General features: G+C 35.3%; 2 protein-coding genes across 6 annotated transcripts; one reads left to right on the forward strand and one right to left on the reverse strand.

The window, feature by feature from the left end:
- The first annotated feature begins 549 nt into the window (after positions 1-549).
- LOC125419620 (DNA-directed RNA polymerases II, IV and V subunit 9A) lies at positions 550-2391 on the forward strand. 2 transcript variants are annotated; one of them, XM_048465927.2, is made up of 4 exons: positions 550-703; positions 879-954; positions 1651-1809; positions 2230-2391. In XM_048465927.2, exons 1-4 carry the CDS (start codon positions 675-677, stop codon positions 2308-2310), a joined length of 345 nt encoding a protein of 114 aa, XP_048321884.1. In that variant the 5' UTR covers positions 550-674; the 3' UTR covers positions 2311-2391. The 2 variants fall into 2 exon arrangements, with proteins under 2 accessions (XP_048321884.1, XP_060668846.1); XM_060812863.1 differs by having other exon boundaries at positions 655-787.
- LOC125419619 (uncharacterized) lies at positions 2227-16484 on the reverse strand. 4 transcript variants are annotated; one of them, XM_048465922.2, is made up of 25 exons: positions 16185-16484; positions 15864-15973; positions 14075-14429; positions 13698-13852; positions 13138-13377; positions 12316-12425; positions 12148-12225; positions 11952-12058; positions 10930-11024; positions 10735-10850; positions 10450-10553; positions 10296-10373; positions 10017-10095; positions 9735-9903; positions 8972-9042; positions 8156-8236; positions 8003-8073; positions 7602-7698; positions 7450-7509; positions 6700-6754; positions 6200-6597; positions 4206-6113; positions 3465-4055; positions 3322-3380; positions 2227-3154 (listed from the first exon to the last, which is right to left on the reverse strand). In XM_048465922.2, the coding sequence occupies exons 2-25, from the start codon at positions 15877-15879 to the stop codon at positions 2962-2964; spliced, it is 5286 nt and encodes a 1761-aa protein (XP_048321879.2). In that variant the 5' UTR covers positions 15880-15973; positions 16185-16484; the 3' UTR covers positions 2227-2961. The 4 variants fall into 4 exon arrangements, with proteins under 4 accessions (XP_048321879.2, XP_048321878.2, XP_048321882.2 ...); XM_048465921.2 differs by having other exon boundaries at positions 15864-15978; XM_048465925.2 differs by lacking the exon at positions 15864-15973.
- Between the last annotated feature and the right edge of the window lie 2063 nt (positions 16485-18547).

Here is an 18547-nt window from a genome sequence, read left to right on the forward strand (position 1 = left end):
TTATTCTAATTGTATTTTATGTTTGGATAATTATAATTTATTATTTATATTTTATATTTGGAAAATTTTTTATTTGTATTATATATTTATAAATTAGTAAGTTTCAAACCGATTAACCAATCCAAACAAAACCGATCATAAATGGTTTGGTTTGGTTTGGATTTAATGCTTTAATGATTTGGTTTGGATTGTAAATTAAAAAAACCGATATATATGGATTGGGTTGTATTTCGGTCCAAAACCGAACCAATCCAATCCATGTCCACCCCCAATCACAGGTAGACAAAACATAATACTATATGTCTGAATTATAATTCAAAATCCAAAAATCGACAAAAAAATTGAGGGGGAGAAAAAATAAAATAAAAAACTGAACTGACTCATTTTGTTCTAAAAGGTATATAACCTGAGACAATTTTTCATTTATATATAAAAAATTATTAAATAGATAAAGTTTATCAAATTCTAAATAAATGTTTTTTAAAGGCATAATTTAATGTTATACTACACTTTACTAGAGAAATTGCTTAAAAAAAAAAATTTAAAATACAAATTAAAATAGAGGGAGATTCCCCTGTAAGCTATATATTGTGCTCAGTCAGTTTGGAACTCTCCATAAGAAATAAAAAACCGCAGAGAACCCTAAGACAGTGGGCAATTTCCCATTTCCCAAAATGAGTACTATGAAGTTTTGCCGCGAATGGTCCCTAACCCCATTTTCATCTTCATCTTCACCATTATATACATACATACATACATATATATATATATATAGATGCATATACACGTATACAGTTCTTAGTTCAATCTTTCGAATGCTTTTTCTTCTTTCTTTTTGGGGATAAATTATGTTTAATCGAAACGTTGTATAATTGCAGCAACAACATTCTGTATCCAAAGGAGGACAAGGAGCAGAAGATTCTCCTCTATGCTTGCCGCAACTGCGATCACCAGGTCCCTCTTTTTCTTTCTGCTTTGATTTCCCCCCCTCTCCTTGTTTTTACAAATGCGATTATAAACCAATTCCGGAAAGTAAGGATTAAATTATCTTGATGTTTTTTTCTTCTTCTCTGAAACCAATCACGGTTTATAAAATTACTTGGTAGATGCATATAAATTAAAGCCCAAAAGGGTAAGAAAATACTTGGATACTGAGACGCACATGGCTTTGAGCTAAATGTCAAGTCCCATTAGTAATTAGGTCTCCTTTCTGTGTTTCTATTTCATTATTTCTGTATGACTGTATAAATGTCCATATAGAAACTATTGTCTTCTTCAGGGTACAACTTTTCCCTAATTTATTATCCATTTTAAAAAGCTTAAACTGTAGATTAATCATACAAGTGATATAACAAGTCTCCATTTTTATTTGGATTTCTCATATTTTTACCCTTTAGATGTCTTGTCCTTTAAAGTTTAAAGCGTAAGTCTCATTGTATTTTTTTATCTATTGGGTAAGAAATGAATTCACTTATAATGATTTAGTTGTAGTAAAGATTTGGCAAAGGTTCAAATAATTTCCTATAACTAGGCTACATGTTTCAGTTTGCCTGTACTGAGTTCCCCTTACTCTAGATTTGCTATTAATGGTCTATTATTATTGTTTTTTATTTCTTTTTGGTTTATAGACCGTTCTTCAATACTTTGCAGGAAGTTGCTGAGAACAACTGTGTCTATAGAAATGAGATACACCACTCTGTTGGAGAACGTACTCAAGTATTGCATGATGTAGCTGCAGATCCAACTCTTCCTCGGACGAAAGCTGTACGTTGTGCTCAGTGTAACCATGGAGAAGCTGTCTTCTTTCAGGTTAACTTCTCTCATTACCTTTAGGTTGTCACAAATCTTGTTAGCAATAAAAAATTGCAGTCTTCATATGGTTTACATTATCAAGCTTCAATGAATTTATGGATTCCTTGATATGTAGTTGTATCATGTAGAGATATTCTATTCTATTAAGCAAACTTACCAATATTAGAAAACAACAAAATAGTATGAAAGTAATTAAAAATGGAGCATCTGTGATATGATTACTAATGTAGGTGAAAGCTCATAAGCCTAGGTGAAGTGAATTATATGTATATGTTAGATTTTGTTTTACTTTTGTTCATGTCTTTTCCACATTACTTTTGTGAGCCAAATCAACAACGTTGTGATAGTTTACATCTTTGATTGTTGAATGTAATCTTGAATTATCTTATGTTGACAATATTTTGATTATCTGTGCAGGCAACTGCTAGAGGCGAGGAGGGGATGACACTGTTTTTTGTTTGCTGCAACCCCAACTGTGGACATAGGTGGAGAGATTGATTTTGTGTTGGGCTGTAAACAGTGTTTGGTCTGATCAACTGAACATGTATTTTTAATCAAAGTATGGATTTTTCATGGTTATTTTTGCCGTATAACCAATTAAAGGTAGTTATTGCAACAATATTAGCAAGCAAAATGATGCTTCTGAAAAGTAATCACCGTACATATGTGGGGGAAAAAAAAAAGAGTCGAACTTGAGGGTATATGTCTGTAGTTTATCCTTCAAACAAAGGTAAAAATTGCAATTAAACCACGTGTGGGAAAAAGCATTGCTGAATAAAATTTTGATGAAGCCCTGCATAAAGATATTATATGAAGCCCAACGTACTCGTCAGATCTTCCAACAGAAACACGAAGTTAGGAGCTTCTTTTTCTTTGTTGTTATTAATGATGATATTGAGTGTCTATACAAGAATGAATTATCCGGTGGAAAATCTACACAAACCACCAGCAAAGTTCCTCTAAGATCTCTATTTCCCCTATAGAAAGAATACCCAAAAGATTAACCAATTTCCAAAAACGAATATAGGGGTAAGGTGGAAACTTTCCAAGAAATGGAAATATCTACAGAAGAAAAGCAGCAAAACACAGATGGGCTGCTTCAACCTCATTCCTGATAGATCTCTCTATAAAACTCAGTAGTCAAACGAGCTACAAAGAAGATAATGTCCGTGAGAACCAATCTGATAGGCGTCTTAGTTTTGCCATAAGCTCCGAATTGCTTCCATAAGTTTCAGCATTTGAAAGCATGACCATGAAATCATGCTTCAGTGCTTCCAAACTCCGATAGTAATTGTTTTCTAACCTTAGCTGGATCACTACTAGAGATAATGGAACCGGGAACCTGAGGAAATTCCATAAAATCAGAATAGTATTTCCAATCCCAGATTTACTTGGATCATAAAAGAGATTTTTAAAATATCAGCATGCACTAAGACCTACTAATTCTAGTGCAATTTCCTCCCATTAAGAGTTCAACGACATAATTGAATTCCAAGGACAATGGTATACCTGTTTATAAAATGCGGCCTCTGTGAAAGTTGCTTCAATTTTTTGACACCATATCGATCCTGAAATGTAAACAAGAAAATTAAGAAAAATCCTCACTAAAATGACCACATACATAGCAGCTTCACTCCCCCATCATTGAATACCTGCGGTGTCTCGCCTGACTGCTCTAATTTGGCAAAAGCAGACAGCAGCTTACTTTTGGTTTCATCATTAATATGGGGCTGCTCCCATTGGGTATTAACATCAAACAGCTCCCAAGGACTGTGTTGAAGCATTTCAGGGGGATCGCTCTTGTACTGAATTGTGAACCTTTCCCATGGACTGTCTGGAAAATCTAAAGATTTGGGCTTCACAGATAGAATTCGGCCATCCCACCAACTCCCATCTTCTTCATCCTCATTTTTCCACCAGACTTTGCATTTATCCCTGTGTGTCCAATTCCTCTGTATAGCAGCATCATATCGAGTTTTCTCAACAAGAAAGTCAGGGAAGCCAGTTACTTCAGGTAGGGTTAACTTAAAAGTTTTACCGAACACACTGGAACTAGGATCTACAAATTTGAGTGTCATTTTACAGCAGCTGTCCCCAGATCCGGATTCTGAAGAATACTCAAGAGTTTCAACTTTGCAAAACTCCACAGCGCGTATGCTTCCTTTCATTGATATCCAAGGAGGGTCTTCTCTTGAGTCTCTAGACACTCTTGAACCTTTTTGTTCTATATACTCTTGATGCCCCTGGAAAATAACAAATGATCCTAGATAAACCAATAAATCCTTCCTAAAGTACCAAACTTGAGAAAACTTGAATATCCTTCCCAAAATACCAAACTTGAGAAAACTTGAATTAGTGAAAGGATAAAAAGAATAACTTGTTCAGCAACTTACCTGTCTCAAATATGCTACTCCATCCCCTAACTGGGGAATATATCTGGAGCCCTCCTCATGTGTGGACAGCATCAGCCATGATCCTTTCTTTGATGGTTTATTTGACTTTCTTTTATCTACTGGACTTGTCTCACGGGTACTATAATTACCTCTCCTGTTTCTGGTAGACCTCAGTCCAACTGTCACCTTTGAACTTGATCCCCATTCTTCCTGCAGCAATTGACGTCTGCTCATGGAACTATTCTGGTTACTTCTAAATGAATAACCTGAATCATGTACTTGACCCAGCTTCTTATCATCAGGCACAAGCTTCTGACTACCTGTCAAGGCCTTCAACCCAATGGATCGTGTCGTGCGAGCTATATCAATTGAGTCTTCATGGATATCGTCTCCAACTCTAAGACTGTTGTTGTTTATATTTGAAGTGCTTTCATCCTTTCCATCACCATCACCATCTACATTAATAGTACCTCTATGAGTCTTCGCTCTTCTGTAAACAGCAGAGTACATTTTGTTCTTCTGTGAATGAGATTCCACCGAGTCCTGTATAGTGGACATGGCATTCTTTTCTTCTTGATTGTCAGATTCTAGAGAACCACCATTTCCACGATCTGAATTAATTCTCTTGTTTGTATCACCATCAGGCACTGTTGAATCCTGTTCTTTGCCCAAAGCACTTTCATACAATGAATTACATCTCCCATCATCCAAGTTCTCTACTAAGGATTTCATTTCTTGTTTGCAAGGACTTTTAGGATCCATTATAGTCCTCTTCAGCCTTAGCTTTGTAGAGATGAGTGGTAGGTTCTCATTTCGTTCATGTAGAAGGTCAGTCCTGCTCTTATCATGGGCAGAAGAAGTTGACCTTGAAGCAGTCATGTCAATAGTTTCTGATGGTTTATCATAATCCCTTTGTTCACTGAAACTTAAGTGCTCTATACTATTGCCTGAATCAATAAGACCCTTGGAGGTACCACCTCCCATATTTTTCCCATCCATTATCACCGCTTCATCCATCTTAAACCCGTAGTTCCGGTTATCTATATCTGAGGAGTTAGGACCACAATCCTTTACAGATTTTTGGCATGCACTGACATTATTCTCTTTTTGATGATGAGCATCAAGACATAAACTAGTTCCGGCAAATGCATCAGATGGCGTGGCTTCACCCAATCTCAGACGCTTCGATGTGCGAGCTCTAACTCCACCCCATCTGATTTCCCCATTTTTGCAACCTTCAGACAAATTTAAGTGATCACCAACACTGTCTAACTGTACTCCTGTTCTTTCAATTTTGCTGCATACCTCAGGAGAACACCTTGATTCCTGAGAAGTTACCAAGTTTCCATTTCTCTCAATGGTCCCCTGAGGAACTTTAGATGATGGGCCCACCAAATCAGCCTGGTTATCCCCTTTATACATATTACTCTCTAGAACCACAGACTTACTTGAGTCCCGCAATGGCAATTTGAGAACTAATCTCCTCCTATTTCCACCATTCAGATGAATTTCATGACCTCCATGAGGTTTACTCATGTCCTCAGACTGATCCAGTGAAATTTCTTTTCCCTTCAAATGCTTTCTTCGTTCATTTTGTAAATATTTATCTGACCCATCACTCTCAATGTTTGAATCTTGCAAATTGGATTCACTCTCAGATGTATCACCTTCCAAGCCATCTTCATCTTCTCCATCAGTGGAGGTACCCGTAATTTTAGAAAACAAAGTAAGAGCTTTCCGTGCAGCAGCTCTTTCAGGTCTTAGTGACTTTGACGTGGAAGATTTTCTCTTAGAAGTTTTTCTACCATTTCTGGACATCCTAACATTGTTATTTCTGACAGAATTGCCATCACACTCATCCAAATTTCTTCTTTTGACACGCCTTCCAGAAGATGTCATGATTTCAATCTGAGGAAAGAAAAACAAAGGGGGGTGGTAAATCAATTCAAGCAGGTGTAGAAGAATTTATTATAATACTTCATTAAAACACTTACTTCGGCCTTTTGCTTTTTCCTTTTCGATCTACGACGTCCATCCATTTGATCATCAATCTCACTGTCTTCTGCACTGCACCCAGGATCAGCAGAGGAATTGGAATTTAAACTTCCTTGCTCTCCTCCAGTTGAGTAATCTTCAGTAACATTATACTCGGAATCAGTATCATCACTATGCATTTCATGTTCAGGTTCCCAATCCATGATATCAACAAACTCTGGCAGTGGATCAATTAATACATCCAGGTCTGCCAAGGGTAGCATTTGGTACTCCTGATCTAGACTAAAGTCAGGTCCAGTAGCAAGTTTCAGAGAAGTAGGACGCCACTCAATACCCAGAGCTCCTAATCGTCTCTGCTGGTATGCACTTTGATAGGGTTCAGGATATGGTATCATGCCTAGGGTTCCAAAGAATAAGGAAAGCTTGTGAAATAATATTAGAAGAGAAAAATTATGCCATAAAGGAAAGGTAAATTAGGACCAATGCATGTAGAATGAACCTGAGTCACACAGTAAATCTTGAAGATTCCGACGGTATGGTGTAAGCTGAGTTTCCTGTTTCAATAATGGCCATAACTTGTAAAAAAGAAGCGCGCACAGAGTATAGGATCATAAGAAATTGACCCCGAGCTACCAATAATTTATGTAGACCTCCAATTTGTACATTACAGTGTTTGTTTGCAATATTCATACATGAACGGGGGGGTCATCTTTCATGTTTGTGTTTGCGTTCAAGGGTTATCTTGATAAACATAGTTGAGTCACTTCCTAAAAGCTTAAGATTTTGGCATTGATGCTAAAAGCTTGATAAACATAGTTGTGTTTGTGCGTAAGGGTTATCTTGATAAACATAGTTAAGTCACTTCCTAAAAGCTTAAGATTTTGGTATTGATGCTAACTTGACATAACTCAGATTAGTTGTGAACCAAGAGAAGGGAAAAGGAAAGAAAATAAAGAACCACAACCCATATTGGTTCCAAAGGATCATATTAGACTGGCATGCACACATCTGATTACCAATGTATTGAAGAATACATTATTCAAGGTAGAGAGGAAATGAAATAGATATGAACTACAATAGTTCCTAGCAGTCCACACTGGAATAGAAGCCACCAAATAAACATGACATATGCAAATGAATCATTCCCTGAATCAGTACGGTGCAACTCTTCTCACATAATATATATGGAATGAAGGTCATCGCACAAAGTAAACAAGTTAAAGATGATAATGAAACATGGTCAACCAACCTGGTCAAGTGCATTTCCCTGGGTATCTTGAATAAGGGGACGATAATCACCAAGGAAAAACTGTCAAGAAGTTGATACCAATACAAGTAAGAAATCTAATAGCAAAAAGAAAACCTCTAGGTCCTTAGTGTTTAGAATATGTATGAACATACCTGATCATATTTTGCATCTTTTTGAGATTGCCCCTTGCCTGGGCATACTATGTATAGTTGACCAACATCATCAGAGAGTATAATTGATGTCCCATCCCTATATATCAGAAAAAGACATGTTGTGACTATCTCCAGTGCAAAAGAACCAGAACAGATTACCAACGAGACTAGAGATCTATATTACCCTAAACAAGTGTAAAGACTACAAAGAACTAAAGAATGGCAAGATAAACAATATTGCATACAGCAGGAATACTTCACTAGACACTTTGAAGTAAAACATCAAAGCAAAGATAAATAGTAATCCAGTTTCAGTTAGATTTACATTGGGCCACTTTCAAAAATAAAGTATTTCAAAGCAGTAAAAATTCTAAATCTAAAATTTCAAGTAATGCACTTACGGTGAAAACTTCCCATCTACCAGCTTGAAACGTGAAATATCATCTTTCCAAATTGGTTTTCCTTCCCATATCTAGAATCACAAGAAAAGCATTTAGTAGAAACATATAATCAGTGTAAGATCGAAGAAGAATAAACCAAAACGGGAAACTTACATCCCACACTATGATTTTTCCATCATAGCCAGCACTCATAGCCATCCGAGGATTAAAAGGGTGAACATCCAGAACATATGTCTATCAAGAACTGAAGTTAGTATAACCACCATTTAAGTTTAACATATCTCATAGATAAATTATATGAACACATAAATCAAATATAATTCAAACATAGTAGAAGAACAAGCAACCACAAACTGAAACAGAGCAGTAAAGGCATGCATTAGTTGAATGTTGGTTCTGAAAGATCACTAGAAACATGATCGTCTAACGGAGAGCTATGTGACAAATGGCAAATGCAACACAATAATATCAGATGCCGTCTCAAGAACCATTTTTCAGGAGTGATACAAGTCAAAGAGAATATTGATAAGAATTACATTGCACACGGTTGACCCTAGTGACTTGATTGGACATATTTCTAAACTGCCACATTACATGTGAGCAGCAGTCCAACAAAAGGAACAGAGATGAAAAAAACAGGGTGTTCAGCAAGCAAGCAATCCCATTGATCAAACCAACCACATAAAACATGCATGAAAACAGCAAAATGATTTGCATTCAAAAAGCCTAATAAAATCTCAAGGGAACAAGGAAGAAAAACAAAATTTGGTTTTTAACTCTGTATCAGGCAACCTATGTGATTAACAATAAGTAACCATGTACAGGAGGTAAAACAACCAAGCAACTTAGTTTGACTTTAATTCAGGCATTCAAGACAGATGGTGCCTCTTCCTATTAAATGCAATACGTTTCATCAAATTATGGGGGGAAAAAAGAAAAAGAACACAGTCAAATGGTTCTACAACTTACAGATTCAGTATGACCTGTTAGAGAATGAACTAAGCTACCATCAGAAGCATTCCATACACATATTCTGCAATCTGCATTATCAGAAGAATATTATATTGTTAAACACTACAAGGTTCACGACCACAGAAGAATGAACGATAGAATATAATGCTTTTATGTCAAGCTCACGTTTCTATATAACATGAAGATGCAAGCCAAAAAGTAAATGTTGTAATGTTTTTCCCAAGACTGTATGGTAGGAAAAAACAAGTTGGAAATTAAAAATCGTAAGAAAAAACCGTCTACGAAACCAGAATCCTTAAATTGCTTCAGAAATAAAGATTCAAGAACCTAAAGAGATAATGAATAAAAATTAAACTTCAAACCAAATATGTAAAGTCATAAACCCATCCCTTATCAGACTTGATGGACTTGACCACAAAATGGACTCTTGATTCAGTGAGGAAGGTCTTTAAATATAGCTAAAGTCATTCAATAAAGCCAGAAGAGTAAAGTTAATAGAAATAGTAAAATAGATTTACTCAAAAAGCTGGATTTCATCAAAGCTTTTCCCATCATAGAAATGTCACCAAAGGTGTTTTTTGTTTGGGGGGGAAAAAAAAAAAAAAAAAGGTGCATTTCGAGGTTTAATATATAATAATATGTGCAACACATTACTGCACAAAAAAATAACACGATTAATGTTGTACAAGTGGATAGAGATGTGCTGTTAGTAGCAGCAGGCAAATCCCATTATACTAACAAAGGAAAAAATTAGGCTAACCCATAATAGCAGCAAGGACAAAACGATTGTCAAGGCTCCAAACAATCATATTAACACCACGAGGAGTTGGAAGAATTCTCTGGCGAGGGCCTCCTCGTGGAGGTTGAGGTGGCATTGGAGGAGGTGGAACTTTGAGATGATAAGCTCGTTGCCACCGACCAGCTTTTCCCTGAAGCATAACACAATATTAAATTTAAAGCAACAGTGAAATATAACTAGAAAAGCTTCATAAATTGGGACAGCTTGAAATGCAGAGTGAAGTCATCCTTGATCAGAAAGTACATGAGATCTCCTTGATCTTGGTGCCCAAATAATTGCACTGCCGTCACGAGAACAAGTAACTATGTTGTCATGTGTGAACCTGGAAAGTTAAATTGATGTATACATTTAGGTGACCAATATCCACCAATAAATTAGCCAAAATGATATCTTCGCTCAAGATGCAAAAAATATATTAACAAAAGAGAGATAGAGAAGGGAAATAGAATTAGACCACATTAAATGCTACTTTAACAGCACTATTAGAGGAGGAGGGAGGGAAAAAGAAGGAAAGAGACACACCAGGAATTCTTGAATTTTGGAATGTTTTCTTCCTTTAAGGTGTCAGCTGTCATAAATTTAGACGCTACAGCACAGCCACTGCCACATATAGCTATATAAATCAGAGTGAAAAAAATTCATTTAATCACAGTGAGAAACTAAAGAGCAAGCTAACCTAAACTGTACATAATTCACATCGTTCTCGTGTCCAGATAGCACATCAATCTCATGATTTGGTTGGTTTGAGTCATCAGAGCTCGGTTTAGAAGCAATCCACACCTACAAGCAGTAGCCATTATTCAAAGAAGTAAACTACATTATGTCTAATTCACTGCAGAAACAAATGCTGGTGCAGTTCATAGTTTTGTTCAATGCATGCATATATTCATATTTACAGAAACAAAAAGATAACCAGGATTAACACTAATCAGAAGACAATCTGATAGGAAATATTATTTACCCTTGCAAGAGTGTCAGAACTACCAGTGACAAACACTGTTCCATTAGCATTAAATGCACAACAAAAAATTTGATGGTTTTGTGCCACTGTGCTAGATGATGGGCCACTGTTTTTTCCTGCAACCATTCATTTATTCAAAACTAATTTTTTCACCATCTAAATGGAGAATCTAACTGCAGAATAAAACCAACCAACCAGCTGCAGAATCTGAAGGCCTTGGTATGTAAATCTGTGGACTCAGCTGGGAGTTTCTAGCATCCCAAATTCTACACGTTCCGTCGTCTGATGAGCTGCAAAGGATGATAGAAAAATACAAAGTATATTACATATAATAAATAAGAAAGTATAAATAATAAAAGTACACAGTACACAAAATCACTAACACAATCAAAGGTGCTCATTGATTAAAGAGACTTCCGTCAAAATCAAATAACTGAGTGCTTCAAAATAGCTAACAAATTCAATCGCAAAAAAACTTATTAACAGGACAAAAAAATGCATAAACTAAAACATTCAGAGCTTGTATCTTAATATTTAATAAACAAACAGATTCAAAGGCCTGTATTCAGTCTGCAAAGCATACTGATCAACAATGTTTACTCAATATTTGAATTAATTACAGACTTCTACCAAAGCCAACTAATGATTAGTTTGGAGTAACAAAGAAAATCTATTTCCAAAATAAGAAGAGGGGGGGGGGGGGCAGCAAAGTGCAGAAATTAAACACCTCACCATTTTGCAGCTTAATATTTCACCAAAAAGGGGGAAAAAATAAAATTAAAATGCCCACTACATTCAGTATACTCTGCATCATACTTGTTAATTACTTCGCATGGAAGTTCAGCATGCTGTACTAAAAAACTTGGAATAAGAATAGCAAGAATGTAGGCAATAAACCAAGAGAGAGAAGGTGAGAGAGAGTGAGAGAACAGAGAATAACTTATGATAATAGATTCCAATGCAAAACACACTTTAAATTGCATTGACTCCCATCAGACAACTGGTCTTATACTCCAAAGCAACAACAACGGTCACTACAACAAAGGGTGAATTCCCCAAATACTACAAAAATTTGTACAAAAATCAAACTACCATTGCAACATAAAACAAAAATTAAAAAAAAAAAAAAAAGAAAAAAAAAAAAGAACAAAGACTAAACTACATAGAGCAGACAGTTTAACTTTTTAATAAAAGCATGGAGACAGAAAAGGACTTACGACAAAAGGTTGTATACAGAGCTAGGTTTGGGATTAAATGCAATGGCAGTAACTGCTCCAGTATGTCCCCTTAAAGTAGAAATTGGCAGTCCATCTGGCAAGCGCCACTACGACAATGCAAAACAATAGTAAATCGCGAATACAGCAAAAGCAGCAAAAAAGAAGTGAGATCCTTTTACGAAGAATAGAAGCTTACAACTCGTATGATACAGTCATTTGACGAGGATGCCACCAAAGCATTATTGGAACTCACAGCGAGGTCAGTAATATCTCCCTTCCAAGCATAAAGTGAGATGATCAAATTTTCAACATGAAAGAAAATAAAAATGTAGAAATAAGTAGTTGATGGGCCATCTGAACTCACTTCATGCCCACGGCAGCTGGCCAAGCAATATGCTTTTTCCATTGACCAGATTTTTACAAGACGATCATCTGAACCAGTAATAACATATCTCCCTGAGCGATCAAATATTGCTGCAGCATTCATGTATATATGTTAAGGCAAACCATTATTAGAAACATTTTAAGACTTGAGTGTACTCTGCATTATTGAACAAGAGCAGCAAAAAATTACTCTCATACATGGCTGAACATAAATGAAAAGAAATGACATAAGAAATTAACTGAAGTGTGGTCTTATAACAAAGGAAATGGCTCAACAACTCTTGAAGATATTTACTAAGAAAAATAAGAATATCCAAACACTAAAGCTTCTGAACATTAGTAAGATATATATAATAAGCTTCTAAACAATAATGTGAGTGAAAGCAACTGACATATAGATAAAAGATTGCAACACAATTAAATAGAACACAAAATCCTTCATTTTTTGTTTTGATAAAAGACCAAACAGAGACTTACTCAGGAAAAAATAACTGATATTTAAAACTGACATCCACTTTAGATGAGGAGATCATCCTCTTTGAGAAGGACGTAAAGTGCATACGGTCATCATCTATGTATTTATGATGAAGGTTATATAAGGTACATGCATACTCTTAAGAGTTAAAATGAGCTAAAACATGCACATGCATAAATCAGCCAACTAGCCATCCTAATAATGGAAAGCCTTCAAGTACAAAAAGAGTGTAAAAGGGGATTAAAACACAGAATAAACAAATATTGAATGCCTATGGTGCTCTATGAACCAAAAATTATGTAAGTAGAACTATGAAAGAAAACATACCACAATACACAGAATTCCTATGTCCCCTTAGCCTCGTGGTATTTTTCATCGCCTTAACCATGGTTGATGGTTTTGCAATGGCATAACATGCTGCACGAATCGATGGTGCACGATGGTGCCGAGCAAAACCTCCTCCAATTTCCCTCAAACTTAGCCCACGAACTTGATCAGCTTTCATATGAGGCCAACGCATGTAAGAAGGGGGGCGCTTCATTTCATTGCTTCCTTTATCCCTATCATCTGGAAAAGGTGAGATATCACAATTAGATATAAACAAGAAAGCTGCCACTGCCAGAAAACTATATTATAGCAATAAAGAGAATAGCATGGGGAAAGAAAGATACTCAATGTAAAAGTAACTTCAGAAAAGAAGAACAAACAGCATAACTAATTTTAAACCCTTAAATGTATCAACAATAGAAACTCAAATCCGTAGTAGAATTCAATAGAACCACCAGGATATATAAGACAAATCTTTAGTAACTTGAAAATTCATAACTTCTAATATAAAAAAATATAGGTAATGCAATAAAAACAATATCTAAATAAACGTCACTTACAATTAAGAAGTGAAAATGATCCCATTCCCACAAGAGTAGGTACATCACCAGCATTAGAAATGTTTCCACCACCCACACCCCGTGAAGGTGGGGCAATACTTAGAATCAACTGCTTCAAAAGCTTTACCAGGTGATCCTTTTCAATATGAGAATACCTAAATAAGAAAAAATGCTGACAAGAAATCAAAACCTATTCAAAGGAAAACAATTTAAACCAATGATCTTCCACTACTTGTTAATGAAAAATAATAAAAACCAAAAAGAACACAGAATATAGCTCTCACCAACATAATATAACTCAATGTCACTTATATACCATCATAGATGGGTTAATAAAAAGATATCAAAAAAAAAAAAAAAAATGGAATAGTGCATACCTCTCCACCAACATATCATAACTCAATGGGAAGGACATGCCATCATCATTCTCATCCCCACTATGTGCACCATTCCTTGAATACCAAGCATGAAATCTTCTAGGTAACAATTGATGTTCAAGAAGTTCATTCCAGAACTGTCCAAAAGTTCTAGGAAAAGGCCCAGCTGAAAGAAAATGCATAATGAGAAAATAAACTTCTCTAAGATCAATATCTACATCAGGCTCCACATCACGATTGGTCTCCATATCAGCAAGTCGATTGTTCTCGTGCATCTTACTGGAGAAACTCAAAGGTTTCATACTAACAGAAGGTGCATCACCAGAAGGAACAAACTTCTGAAGAGCCATAATTCCTGTAAAACTTAGAAAAATAAAAAAAATCAAAGGATTTTATACATTCACAATTAACATAAAATGTTAAAACTAACCAAAACATATAAAACAAGAGTGTAAACTCACATAACCAAGAAAAAGAACAGGCAATCAAAAGATATGGCAGGTAATTCCAACCAAAAATTTCAAATTAACAACTGTTTCCCTAGGAAGATACCTTCCAAAGAGCTCTATTTATCTATCTACCCAAGGCAGAGAACTCTTCATCCCAACTCCACAAACAATAGTAACAATAAGAGAAAATGATGCCCAATTTCTCAAGCAACAAGGAGAGTGGAATATATGCACATGGAATATGATGAATACCAGCATAAGACAGTAAATACGGAATGCCTCCAACAATTCCTGCAAGCTTATAAAAAAACACACCAACAGAAGCCATTCCATAAACAAACTTGTTGGGCACCCTTAGACAACAACATTGCTCTAAAACAGTCTACATACATGATATAACTAAACCTTACACCATGAGCACAAATTTCACTAGCTGTAAATAAGGCACAAGGGTAGTACAGCTTCTTTGTTTAATAAGCATAACAATACACCAAGTTCTGTCTACTGGAAAAAGCTTCTTTCATGGTAAAGAGATGGAATCTGTTTATACTACTTGAAACCAACTCCATCAATATGCTAAACACTCATACTGAATGAGCTACCAAAATTTAATCTTTCAAGAGATCGGTATCTCCAGAAGAACCCAATAAACATCAGAAGTAATGCTAATGCCAACGCTTATATGATGGCTAATGCAGCCACAACAATGCAATTGAGGCCAAGAAGATGTATAGGCATCAAGCACAACCCCTTCAACAAGTGAATATTACACTGACAAATAAGAAATCAAAGTCTCTAATAACTACTTTCTAAAACCATCAACCTGCCTGCTCCTACCCTCCAAATTCATTTTAACCAAACATTATCTCGCACAATCCCATCATGTACAGAGTTTCACCTATGCCTCACTTCTCTTATCCTGTATTAGGAAAACGTTTGAAAACATCAAGTGAATGTTAAACAACATCAACTGCATTGTTCAGTTGTATTCCTTCCTACAGAAGCAACATTTTCAACTCTAAACAAAATGAACTAATCATATACCTGATTAACATCTAGCAGAAACAGTTCTTAGGCTTCCTACACCACAGCCCTAAACTCAATGCATAAACCAAACACACACACACACACACACACACACACACACACACACACACATATATATATATATATATATATATATATTATATACAAAAGTGGAGCATTTATAACCTCAACATTCAGAACAAGGGCAACAAATCCAATTCTTAAACTAGAGAGTAAACAATAAATTGAAACCCCATTCAACAAGGTTTTGGGAAACACCTTAGCAAACAATAGGGGCAAAACAAAGAACAGACCTTTCGAATCAGTCATGAAATCTAACCAGATGGGCAATACCAAAAAGCCCAAAACTCTGTTCTAAATTTATGAAATCCTGATCTTGCAGTCTCCATAATGCATTCCTTTGCTGCACTACAACACACACACAAAGAAAACCCTAATTTCAATTTCTACACACTGAAAAACGATTAGGTATAAAAATAAGAAAGTCGCACAAACCCAATTGAAAATTTTCCAAAGCATGCAAAAGCCCCATCCAAATTTTCTAAACAAATTAATACAAAGAAAACATTAAAAATATAATGCATATATATATAAAGGGTTACGTCTAATAGAACCTTCAATGGAGCTGGCAATGGGTTAGGGCAAAACAACGACGTTAGGGCAGCGAAGTGTAGCTGTTTTCTTTGCTCGAGGAGTGAGACACAGTGGCGAATGGGGATCCAAAGGTTGAAGGAAAGAGGAAGCAATATCAGGAACCTCAAAACAAAACAGACAAAAAAAAAAAAAAAAAAGAAAAAAAAAAGGGGGAAAAAAAAAAAAAAAAAGGAAATGCGAGTGTAAGCACGCGCAATACGAGAAACTTTTTAGATTCTTGGAGAGAGCTTCTGAGTTTTCGCTGGGGCTTCTTTGGTTTTTTCCTACTTCGAGAGAGAGAGAGAGAGAGAGAGAGAGAGAGAAGAAAAAGAGAACGACGAGAGAGAGATAGAGAGTCGAACGCCGCGTTTTATAGCTGTAACGACCGCTCTAATCCTGAATATGCTTTGGCAGATTAAATAAAAAATTAAAACGAAATTTATTACTAGAGGCGGTTTGTACGCGCTCTGATGCTGCGTGACACTTATGCCAACGCCGTCGTTTTTATAAATGTTTCTCGCAAAGGTTCTTGTTTAATGTATTTGATATGTTTCTTTTTAATTTTTATAATAATTCTTTTTATAAGCCAAAAACAAACAGACCCTACGGTACTTTTTGGTGGTACTTTCCTTAAAATTTGCAAAGGCCCAGCAGCCAAGATAAAAAGGTCAAAGGAGTGCACCGTTTTGGAAGGTCTTGTGAGACCATACACAAATCAATGTCTAGTTTTTGGTCTGTCTGCAGACTACTTTTTTATTTTTCTTTTCTATTTCTAATTTTCTTTTTCCTTCTTTAAATGATAAAGCTTCTTTAATGAAACGGAGTGATAAATTTATACAGATACAAATCCACATGTTACACGCTATATCGTGTACTAACGCAAAAAAAGCTTTAATGATTTAAATTACCCCCAGATAATTAAAGGAAATAAAAAGATTTTTAATGTTATTGAATATAAAATATAATAGCTATGGCAATATAAAGATAAGGAAGTCATTAGGATGTAAACTCATTCTTTTTTATTGGAATATATGTGTATAGAGATTTTATAAATTTCATACTATAACGTACACAATGTCATATTAGATTTGCTATCTTTAATCCTATTGCCAAATTGCTTATTTTCCCTTGCTACGTCATAATGTCCAATATAAGAAAATATAGTATGTAACCAAGACTTCGGTCATTTAGGCGTTCCAAAGCTCGTATTTCTGGAAACACAATTATCTTAACATTTTTGGTCATCTTACCCTGCATTTTATACTTAACCACTCAAGTAAATGCTCATAATTTTTTTGATATTAAAGCTACAATTATTATTTCATTACAAAGCAGGTTAACTCCAATAGTTGAGCACTCCTATTTATACTCATAAAAACATAAATTCCAATCATACAAAAAATAAAAAATTTAAATAATTTATAATTTAAATAATTTATTCCAAAACAAAATATCGCTTGTAGTTTCAACTAACCACGAAAATAGTCCAGAAAAAATAAAAATTAGTATGGTTTGAACGTGGGCTTCTGAATGTGTTCCAAGCCAACTTTGATTGCTACAACCCAAAAGAGTCATATGAATGTGGCATGAACATGGGCTTATGAATGTTGTCCAAAACTTTGATTGCCACAAGCCAGACGAGCCATATGAACGTGGCCTCCCGAGCTTCCCAATCCAACACGGGTTTTTCCCATAAATAGCCACCTTACAACTCCATTTTAGAAAAATAGTAAATTTTTTTTTTTTAAAAAAAACTAGCCACCTTGGGACAAAAATACCCTTGATAAAATTGAAAATTACACAAAAATTTTCCTTTCTTCTACACAGCCGTTCGTTCGTGGGGGTGGGGTTTATACAAAACTGTTCGTGGGGTTTCTCTAAACTCTTTGCATCTCATCGCCTCTCACTCTTATTTTTTTGTATTTTCTCATATCTCAAACTAAAATCAGGTAAAAATTTTATCTTTTTTCTTATTAGATGAAAGTAAGGAAATATGTGTTTTTTTTGTTTTTTCTCTTTCTATTTTTTCTTGTAAGTTTTATTAGTTTAGGGTTTTTTAAGCTTTTTATTTGATATGGGTATGCAAGAAATTGATTTATGAGATGTTCTATGTGATTTTAAAGATACTTTAGGTGGCATATGGTTTGAAAATGGGAGAAATTTTGTGTAAAACTGAAAAATCGCGAAAAACAGTAAAAACGGAGGAAATTTGGCGAAAAAAATGAATTTCCGCCAATTTCCTCCAATTTGTCAGTTTTCGCAAATTTCCGCCAATTTTCCGCCAGTTTTCCGCCATTTTTCCGCCAGTTTTCCGCCAGTAGGAAAAAGCTATATTTGGCCCGAA

The sequence above is a fragment of the Ziziphus jujuba genome, chromosome 11 (assembly GCF_031755915.1).
Source record: "Ziziphus jujuba cultivar Dongzao chromosome 11, ASM3175591v1".
Lineage (NCBI taxonomy): Eukaryota > Viridiplantae > Streptophyta > Magnoliopsida > Rosales > Rhamnaceae > Ziziphus > Ziziphus jujuba.

Excerpts from the sequence above, each read along its gene's own strand:
- LOC125419619 (XM_048465922.2), bottom strand. Across the intron at positions 8,237-8,971 it reads TAACAGGTCATACTGAATCT|ACATATGTTCTGGATGTTCA; the intron begins GTAAGTTGTAGA and ends AGTTCTTGATAG. Across the intron at positions 8,074-8,155 it reads GAAAAATCATAGTGTGGGAT|ATATGGGAAGGAAAACCAAT; the intron begins GTAAGTTTCCCG and ends TTGTGATTCTAG.
- LOC125419620 (XM_060812863.1), top strand. The coding sequence starts at position 675 with ATGAGTACTATGAAGTTTTGCCGCGAATGGTCCCTAACCCCATTTTCA. Across the intron at positions 788-878 it reads ATATATAGATGCATATACAC|CAACAACATTCTGTATCCAA; the intron begins GTATACAGTTCT and ends GTATAATTGCAG. Across the intron at positions 955-1,650 it reads GCCGCAACTGCGATCACCAG|GAAGTTGCTGAGAACAACTG; the intron begins GTCCCTCTTTTT and ends AATACTTTGCAG.